This window comes from Egretta garzetta, unplaced genomic scaffold (genome assembly GCF_000687185.1).
Source record: "Egretta garzetta isolate BGI_Z169 unplaced genomic scaffold, ASM68718v1 scaffold329, whole genome shotgun sequence".
Classification (NCBI taxonomy): domain Eukaryota; kingdom Metazoa; phylum Chordata; class Aves; order Pelecaniformes; family Ardeidae; genus Egretta; species Egretta garzetta.
In genome coordinates, this window is record NW_009269999.1 from 243,092 (window position 1) to 252,768 (window position 9,677).

General features: G+C 38.4%; 1 protein-coding gene across 1 annotated transcript in view; it reads right to left on the reverse strand.

Annotated features, from left to right (window-relative positions):
• Nucleotides 1–908: 908 nt before the first annotated feature.
• The window catches only part of SLC1A2 (solute carrier family 1 member 2), a 55,257-nt gene continuing 46,488 nt past the window's right edge, over nt 909–9,677 (reverse strand). The window contains exons 10-11 of the mRNA XM_009647543.2: nt 4,903–5,134; nt 909–1,442 (exon numbers count right to left, since the gene is read on the reverse strand). Of these exons, the coding sequence (XP_009645838.1) occupies nt 1,368–1,442; nt 4,903–5,134 (307 nt within the window). The 3' untranslated portion in view covers nt 909–1,367. The remainder of the gene's footprint in view (nt 1,443–4,902; nt 5,135–9,677) is intronic.

The window sequence follows — 9,677 nt, forward strand, 5'->3', positions numbered from 1 at the left end:
CTGTAATTTCTTCTGACAGGACGAGTCAGCTATGCTAATATTGACAAAACACCATCTCATTAATTCAGATGCCATGTGCTCTAGGAAACATTTCTCTGACATTAGAGAGTTACATGAATTGTTACTCTGCAAAAGAGAAAGAGAGATGCATATTCAATGTACTGGTCTAAATCTTGAAATTCTGGTTGATTCTTCATTCAGTCCTAACCCTGGCCAAATTCTAAAAACCTTGAATAGAATTTGGCTTAGCAGTGAATTCAGGATTTAGCCATTCTCTGAAATATGACATATACTTGAAAGATGGCTTTTACTTCATACCAAATGCTACTGATGATCATGTTCCAAAACTCTCAATTTCTTAGAGTAATGGATTCAGAATTTCTTTACAGTTCATTATCAAGTACCCAGTCATGCCATCCATGATCAATATTGGTAGTACCTTACTTGGGTAGTCCCGTCCACATGAGGAATCCCTCTGACATCAGCGGAGCAGAGTGAATAGTAAGGTGCTATCTATCTACTTTGAATGGCGTAACTGAGCCCACGGTAGTCTGTATTTTGCACATCAGGCGTAGGTTTAGTGAAGGAACTAGCACCCCTGCAAATAATACTGTCTTGTATTATGTGATGCATTGTGGTCACAAAGCAGCACAGCCCCGTCATAAAACAAAGCCTGCACCTGCCCTGGGACAGCTGATAAAAACGTATCACATGCACATACAAATCTAAGGTCTTGTCTTGATGGTAAGTATTAAATCGTACTGATCTAACAAAATGTCTGGGATAATTTATTTAATTCTATACATTAATCTTGTCCCTGGTCTAAGTTCAGTTTAAAGTAAAACTAGGCACAAAAATACAGTGCTTGTTATTATTAAAACAAATAGAAATCTTTATGGATGTTTTCAAAAGATATTTTAGCCATACAGTGCTAAATAGATCAGGCATGCCACAAGAGACACCAAAACACTTGGAAGTTTACGTGGTGTTATGTTTCTCTTGTATTTGTGACCCTGAGTCCCTGTAGTGAACCGTACTGGCACTTGGATCTTCCCATTTTGCAGCATTTACATTCTCTGTGTCTTGAATGGAAGGGGAGGCGGGTGAGAGCACATTGCTCTGCATGGAGTACTCTGCAGCTGCATCATCCAAACAGTAACACAAGGGAGACAGATGGTTACGGATCATTGCTTGGCAAAGACACTACAATGACTTGATGAGATCTTTGCTAAGTTTCAGTTAAGAAATTAAGTAAGCAGAAACTGTAGATGTTAAATAGAAAAAAGAGAAATCTTCTTTAGTCGTGGTATCTTTTGCCAGAAGATAGCTTCAGGGCTTATTAAAGATGGAGCTAGGAATCTCTTCCCTTAGTTTTCACGTTTCCAGGGCTCCTCTTCAACAACACTGAAGTCTGGAGATTTGCCATTGGTTGCCAGTGTTACCTGCAAGTAATTATCATCAACAACCGACTTAAAGGCCAAGGCACTTTGACAAGAAAAGTAGTGAGTTTTATATGGAAGATCATGATATTTACAGGAATTACGTACACCATGTCTTATTTTATATGTAAAATGTATTTATTCAGAATTCACAACACTCCCAAATAGTGAGACTCCTGTTCATTTATTATACTGACTAGAAAACACTAGCAGTAGAAAAAAAAAGTTCCATATTTTCTTAGCCTTTGCTGTATTTTTTTTAATAACTATTTCAGATTTTAGTCCTTTCTATCTCCTATAGATTTCTCTGGATTATTTAAAAAACAGATTACTGTTTTTCTTTAAAATGTAGAATGTAATATTTTTTCAGTGGAATTCCTTAGCAAAGCAGGATAGCTGATGCAAGGACATGAAAGATGTGCAAGGCCAGAATAATCATAGGTACGTATCTATACAAACTCACCTACAATTACACCACCTTTAAAGAAATGGAGGAGAAGATATGCTGTGAAAGTATTGTTCATCATACCACTACTTCTAGCAATGTAGTGAAAGATTTTGACTATAGTCAGACCCAAAATTCATAGTAATGCTATATTTGTCTCACACAAAGTACAGCAAAACATCACTCTTGCCTGTAAAGACATGTGCTAAAATTTTTAGGTTTTAATTATGGTGGAAGACCCATAGTGATCTACCAACTCACAGTAAACACTGGCCAGTACATTGCATCCCAGAATTCACTATAAATAAACCCATGCCTCAGGAAAGATAGCTCCAGCCAAATGACTTACTTAGAAAAATTTTAAAAAGGTAAAATGTCAATTTAACTTTACAGAAGTGATCTAGTTCTTTATAGTTGTGAGAGAACCTTTCATTTAATTTTAAATGGACGGCTCTCTCTTTCCTAACTTACCTTGCGAGTTAACATCCTCAGCTTCAAATGAAAACTTAAAGACAGAGCTGAAATTCCCCATGCTGGATAAACTGGATGCATGGAAGCATTGGAACATGGAAACATGACAAAATGCACTGATTTTTTAAACAAAGTCAAGCTTTTTCTTAGATAATTGAAAGGGGGAAACATGCAAATACAGGAATGAACAACTTATTCAGAAATGAAAATCACATAGAGTCATGTGAAATATGATAATAAAAAAATACAAAAATGTCGTGCAATAACAACCACACTATCCCCATAAACTACTTATTACAAATATACATTGACCATGCAAAATATAAACTACTAGTGTTATACATGGAATATATTACAGAAAGAAAATAGAAAGGACATGCTAGTAGATTAGCTTTTCCAAATTCTGACCAGAGTCGCAGTGAGCTTTTCAACCCACCAGTGCATTTGAGAGGATGAAGAGATGTGTCTTCAGATTTAACAGCTGGCTGTTTTGAGGCCCCAAATCCTACACTCTGTTGCTTTTGCTACTCTAACATTTGGGAGCTGTAAATCACTTCAACGAGATCCAAATGCTTTGCAAATGTCAGCATATATTCATAGCTTATAAAGTAGACAATAACATCACATCCTGCCGGCAGCTTGCAGATGGGCAAGTCAAGTGACCTGCTCAATCTTGTGCTCAATCCAGTAACTCTGGCTCTTTTCATGAGTTTAAAAGTGCAAAATGAGATTGCAAGCAGAGCAAACCTAAAACAATGAAAAGGACAAACACTTCTAGCTCATAATTCACTGCTCCCAAATTTTAATTAAAGGGTGTGCTTAGGGTGACATACCACACCATTGATCCATGTTTTTGAGGTAATCTAATGCCTCAACTGAGAGAAATGATAAGAGAAAATGAAGGAGAAAAGAAAGTCCATCAAGTATTGCATCAATGGGCAGTAGTAACTTTCTAGCTTGACTTGGATCTCTGTGCAAATCTGAGAGACTGGAAGGAGACAAAATTATCAGTACTCAGTTCCATGAACCTGCTTCAGACAGATATATGGTCTTAAACCCACTGAAATTAGCACGGCCTATTTCACTGTAAAGTTTTCCAAAAGTTCTGGAAGAAGTTAACCAAAAAGTGTGTGTGCGCACGTGCTTATTGTTAATGAAAAAAATCTTTTACCAAATTAGATCTTTCTTTTCAGGGACTTTCTTTTTTCCTTCAAATTTTTATCTCTTCTGTGTCCTTTCCTTTTTTGAGAAATACAAATTAAAGAAAATTTTTAATTTTTGGCATTTCCATGTCAAAATTTTTTTTCTTTAATTTTTCTCATGGAATAAGAGTGGTTCAGAAGAGGAAGGGGAGAGCCATGTCAGAACAAAATGTTTGTTTTCATTTTAAAAAATCGTTTTACTAAAACCTAGGAAGATTCAGGGAAAAATTGAGGATAAGATGAAAGTTTCTTCTTCCCTGAATTCAGTATTATTTTTTCCTCTGGAAATTCAGGTTTGGCCTGCAATTATCTAGAAGTAAGCATTAGAAAAAAATATATTCTAAACATTTCCAGCCAGGCTGGAGACAGGTGAAAGTGACAGAATATGACTTATATGGTGATCTGCTAGTGGACTTAGTGTGGGCATTCACAGTTAGATACTGGCTCAGTTGTGGCAACTGGAAGATGCAAGGAAATCTGCTTGGATAAATGGCTACAGGTAGGCTGACTGGCAAATTCGCGGTGTCAAAGACAGCACACAGGATCAGATCAGCATACTACCAAATAGAAGAAGGACAACGAAATGAAAAGTTCCAGCTTGTTTTACTCTCTTTCTCCTCCTTTTCAAAAACTCTCTTGATTTTAAACTGCCCCATCCTAATGGTGGGTGCTTAGGAAACTTTTAAGCACTAACCTCCCTGACTGTTTTCTCATTCAACTGGTGGGGTTTCTCAAGCTCACTTTGCTCTGATCAAGATGTTATCATCATGACTATTAATAATCCATGTTAGTTACAGCAAGGGTTAGAGAGAGAGTACGATCTTTGTGTTTTAATGACATGGAATGATGACAGAAGCTAAGCGTAAGCATGCTGTAAGAGTGAAAGAGCATTCTGCTGCTAAAGTGCATTCAATATGTCCATCTCTGCACAGCATATCATGGAAGGCAGTCAGCAAATGACAACACCTGTATCTGAATTGCAGCTATCCTTCATTTGGGTTGGCAATTAAGTTCTCTGTTGCCATAGAAAATTAAGTAAATGTCCATAGAAGGTGATGCCATATTCTCTGCATCTTGGCATATTCCATAATACGCTGCATCTTGCCTTTTGATATGTAAACAATGTACATGATTTTTTCCCCTCGAATGACAACTTCTAAGAAGAGTGCAAAAAACCACCTTTTGAACTGCTCAAACTCATTCAAAATGTCTGGGGTTCATGGACCTTGTTGTCACATTGTTATTTGCAGAACGATTTGAAAAATACATGCAGGTTAAAAAATAAGATAAAATAAAGCATGCAGTGCTATATACATGTCTCAATATCCATAAATGTGAAAGGTACCTTGCACTCATCTACTATGACTGAGTTGTGAGCTGCAAAAACACATTGGTTTGAGTTGTTTTCCCTATGATTTTTCATGTCATCATAGATTGACTGAGTCTTGGTCATTTCAATGTCTTCGTGACCTTTATGATGGGAATCAATGGTGTCAAGTTCTGCCTTGGAAAGGTGGTAGACAATGCCAGCACCAAAAGAATCCCCCACTACATTGACTGACGTTCTCATCCGGTCCCTACAAAAGAAGCAAAAGGCAGAGGCTGAATGGCATGAGAGGAAGAAAAAGTAGGGCATGGCAGCCCCGTTAATGTTACAGTTACTGCAACTATTTCAGAAAGTTTAAGGCATCTTTAGAACAGAAAGATGGGAGCTTTCAAGTGAAATTGAAAACGGTTGCTTTCCCAGGGGACTTGTTCAGACAGAGAGGATGTGCAAACTCCCATGTTCCAGCTGCTCATACTCATGGATTTTGGCTAAGAAATTGCGCTAGAGACACAGCCAAACTGCAGAGCTGTGCTTGACTGAGATCTCCCCAGCGCCTGCTTCTAGAGCTGGCAGTTTCAATGTCAGGGTGCCAGGCTCACATCATTGCCTTTTGTTTAATGTGAATTTATCAGAGCACTGAACTTAATGCAGTAGAGAAAAGGATTTTGGATCTGATGAAGTGGTCTCATTTCTGGGACAGATCATGAATCCTTTTATATTCAGTGAGCAAACTACGGGGAAAAAAATGCCTGAAATATCTCCATAAGGCTCAGGCCATTGAAGCTCCTCTCCTGGCACCATCTTTACAGATGGTCATCTGTTAGCATGGCAGCATGCCCACTCACACTACTGTATGCCCGAGCTCAGCATATGAGCCAACTAAATATAGGTCATGGCCTACAAAATGACAGCATTTCAGTAACAAGTGCCCCTCGTTGTATGAGGGTGCCAACAGAAGCTCATGTGCTTCATTAAAAAGAAACGTGTTTGTTGGCAGTTCCTGGTCAGGATGCCATTGGACAGACACATCATCTTTCTCTTCTCTTGTTTTTAGAGTGTGGCTCTATCTGTAAGCAGATTTTCCCTGATTTCAGGATTCTGCCCCAAAATTCTGCAAAAATGGGAGATGGTCTTACAGAGCACTGCAGGACTATGGGCTCCTGCTATCTTTCCTGCTGCAGGTAGGCTGTATTACACATGTTGAAATAATTTACAGTCTGATTTGCCTCTTCATGTCTGAGCTAAACATAAGACTCAAAAAAAACCTCCTGACTGAGGGTTGCAACTTAAAGCTACTGCAGCAACTGAGTCTAGCTTTGTGACACGGGTCAGAGAAGTGATTACACTGACGAATTCTCAGAGGTATGTCCACAAAGACTCATTTACACAAAATGGGCAGGTTGAATAGTGTGGACATTTTCCAAGTGACAGAAAAGCCAGCATGTAAGACTTCATTTCCCGTGACAGTGATTAATGTGAAAACACCCTTCCTAGTATTTCTGATACTAGATTTGTGTAACATCTCCTTTTCCTGTAGAACACTGAGAAAAGAACCCTACATATATAAACCTCAAACTGGTAAACATTCGTTACACATGCCTCTTAATGGCCAGACAAACTTTTGAGCCCTCTTCAACTTCTTTGCTTTAAATATCTGTAAATCTGCCTTTCCCAGCTATGGAGCTGTATTCCCTTTCAAGTTTCTCCTCTCCCTCTCTACATTATCATGCTTACACATTTGGAGTTTGTGGTGTAATATCTTAGTTGAAGCAATTAAGTTTTTTTTTTTTTTGTCATCAAAAGAATACTCAGAAGGAAAAACCCCCTCCTATAATCCCCCGGAAAAAGAAACCAACAACCCACAGAAGGAAAACATCCTTCCAGTCTTGCTTCACACAAATGAAATGCTTTATACACAGTTCTCTTCCCATGCCTGTGAAGAGTGTTTTAAACCTGCTCAGAGTGGCAGAATAGGAAAATATGACTTTCCAAGGGTAATTTTTAATTAAGACCATCGAATATACTGAACCTGGCAATACAGCTCTGCAAAAAGAACACCTGCTTTTTTTTTTTTTTTTTGTATGAGTGGTATTAAATTTTGAAAGGATTTACTGATGCCAGGTGACGGAGGAATAATATAGGATGCCAAAAACGTAAGGTGGAGACAACACATAAATATAATTGAGCCACAATTCAAATTCCAAAAGGTCATTTGAGGAGATGCTCCAGCCCATATTCATGTACAACTAGTGAAGAATTTCAGTGATACAAACGGCACCCTGCTGCAGAACATGCTATACTGCATGAACCAAAGTAAACAAGAAAGCTCCTTACAACAGAAAGGACAAAGTCTTGGCTGTCAGGAACCAACAGCAAAGTGCCACTGACCTCTTTTGGGCCAAAGAACACCCTAAGAAGAACAAAGAAAACTGTTCTTACTCTTCTGTTAAAAACAACCAACCAATTCCAGCACAGCTGGAATGATGTAGACAAAATCAATATAAGAAAATTACAGTCTAGTAAATGACTTGCCCCAACACAGCTACTTCTGCATTGCCCGTAACAGCTTCTGAGAGGAATAATGGGACTGAAAGTCAAAGTTCTCTCTCAAAAGCCAACTCAACATCTGGTAAGAATGGGCTTTGGAATAATTGGGAGGTATTTCTTTAAATCCTGATAAGGGCTAATGCCTAATTTCCTCAAACTGGCATAAAACAGAACTGGAAGCTTACCAACGTAGATGAAAGCAACAGAAATGAGAAGAACTGAATCAAGCCGCCTTATTATTCATGTCATAGTACCTATATAGCATGCTAGTATGCAAAGATATTACTCCTGTTCCCTGAAAGCTTGAAAACCTGGTATATCAACCTTACTAAATTTTAGAAAGGAGATTAAAATCTTAGAACACCTGCTAAGTCAAAGACTAGGTGACATGTTTAACTTGCCTTACCTCTTTGTCATTATAGGAAAGAGCTTCTGGTTTCTATAGTTTAATTCAATTTATATAAGGCCCTGTTCATAACATCCAGACGTCAACTGCGTCTGAATATTCTGAATCTAGATCTAAGCCAAGGAACAGAGTCAGAACGCAAGCAATCTTTTTCTTAGTTACTGAATGAAGGTTTAAATACTGGATCAGCCATCCAAGCCCATTTTCTCTAATTCCTCTCTCTTCACTGCAAAATACCACTGTATTTGAGGTTGTGCTATGACATTTGCTAAGCTTGCCAGTCTCACATCTGGAAAGTAGCCAGCTTCTGGCTAGAGCAAAAGCTGGTTTTATTCCAGCTGTTAGCATATAATTACCGTCATATTAAATGTCACTGCTGTGTTGTGCTTAGTTTTAAACTGAGAAACTATGAGAGTTGTGAAATCTTGGGAAACTTGCCTGGTGAAAGAGGTGTTTGTACGTACGTGTGGGAGGGGGAAAGGTTGAGCAACCTGATCTCCAGATACTGGAGAAGCTTGAAAAGAGACTGATACAGAAGCCTTTTGAAGGAAAGACTGCCAAGGTTAAGGACAATCAGAAGTCAGTTTTGTGTTACAACATGACCAAATCGTGCAAAACTGGTTTTGGTAAGACCACAGTTTCAGATGAGAGTAGTATTGTAAAATCAATCGATGTTCTGATATTTCCTTTCATCAGAAATACTGAAAAACTCATAGAGTAGGACATTTCTAAAAAGCTTTCATTATCTGGAATTGAAATGTCATAAAAGAGCTATTTCAAATATTTCTCCATAGCTGGTTGCATTTAGACACTGGTTCCAGAAAAGTGGCTGGAATATTAAATATTTTATTAACTTTCTCTTCTACATTCTGTCAGAAATACTGCTGTAATGTTATTTGATGGCCTAAAAAAATGAAAGAAGACCATGTTTATAAGTGAAGAAAATATCTTTTCATGACCTTTTGTTTCAGATACTCTTCAGGTCTGGTTTGTGTGCACAAAAGCTTGCTCAGAAGTTAGCTTGTGTGCCTTTTCTTAACATCAGCAATGTCAGCAGCATTGTCTTCCATATTGCATTAGAACATGTGGCTACCACAATGCAACCACTGGAAGATGGAAAATAAAGCTATTAGCTGTTGACATATGTTAATTAGCACAACATTTCCACCAGCAAACTTTGGCTTAACTTCGCAGCACTAGTGGCATGACAGAGAGCTTTTCATCTCCTTTTCCCTTTTCTCTCTACCTTTCAATTCTGAATCACGCTGCAATTGCACTGCTGATTGCTGGGCCAGAAGGATCCAAACACAACTGTTTGTGCTGAAAGGTTCTTTTGCCTGGTATTTGTTTTGGAAAGATACCTTGAAATATTTCTTTCAGAAGTCCTATCCTTCCTATACTTACATTCATGACTGCTACAGCTCCACAGATGTTTTTATTTCCTAGGCAGGGTTGGATGAGCCAGTGGTAACAATGCTGCTGAAGCTGAGCCTGAAAGGCAGCACCTTCTAGTGGATCAGAACTGCTAGTAAACTTACAGCTCTGAGGTTTGCTAGTGTGGGCAGAGTTTCTCAGTCCACAGGAATATTTTTAAATGGCATTTCCCTAAAAAAACAAACAAACCACAGGCTGCTTTTGCACATACTCCTACCAGCTGCAGAAACCTACCTATTTGCCTTGCTTTGAGAGCCAGAAAAAAACCATATATTTAAAATGAGTATGCACCTCCCTTTTGCTGTCCTCCTCCCAGCTGCAGATTCCTATCCTGCCTTCCTGTTTTCAACCATGACCTCATAAAATAAACCCACAGAATATCACATTTTTCTCTATACCAGCTGTA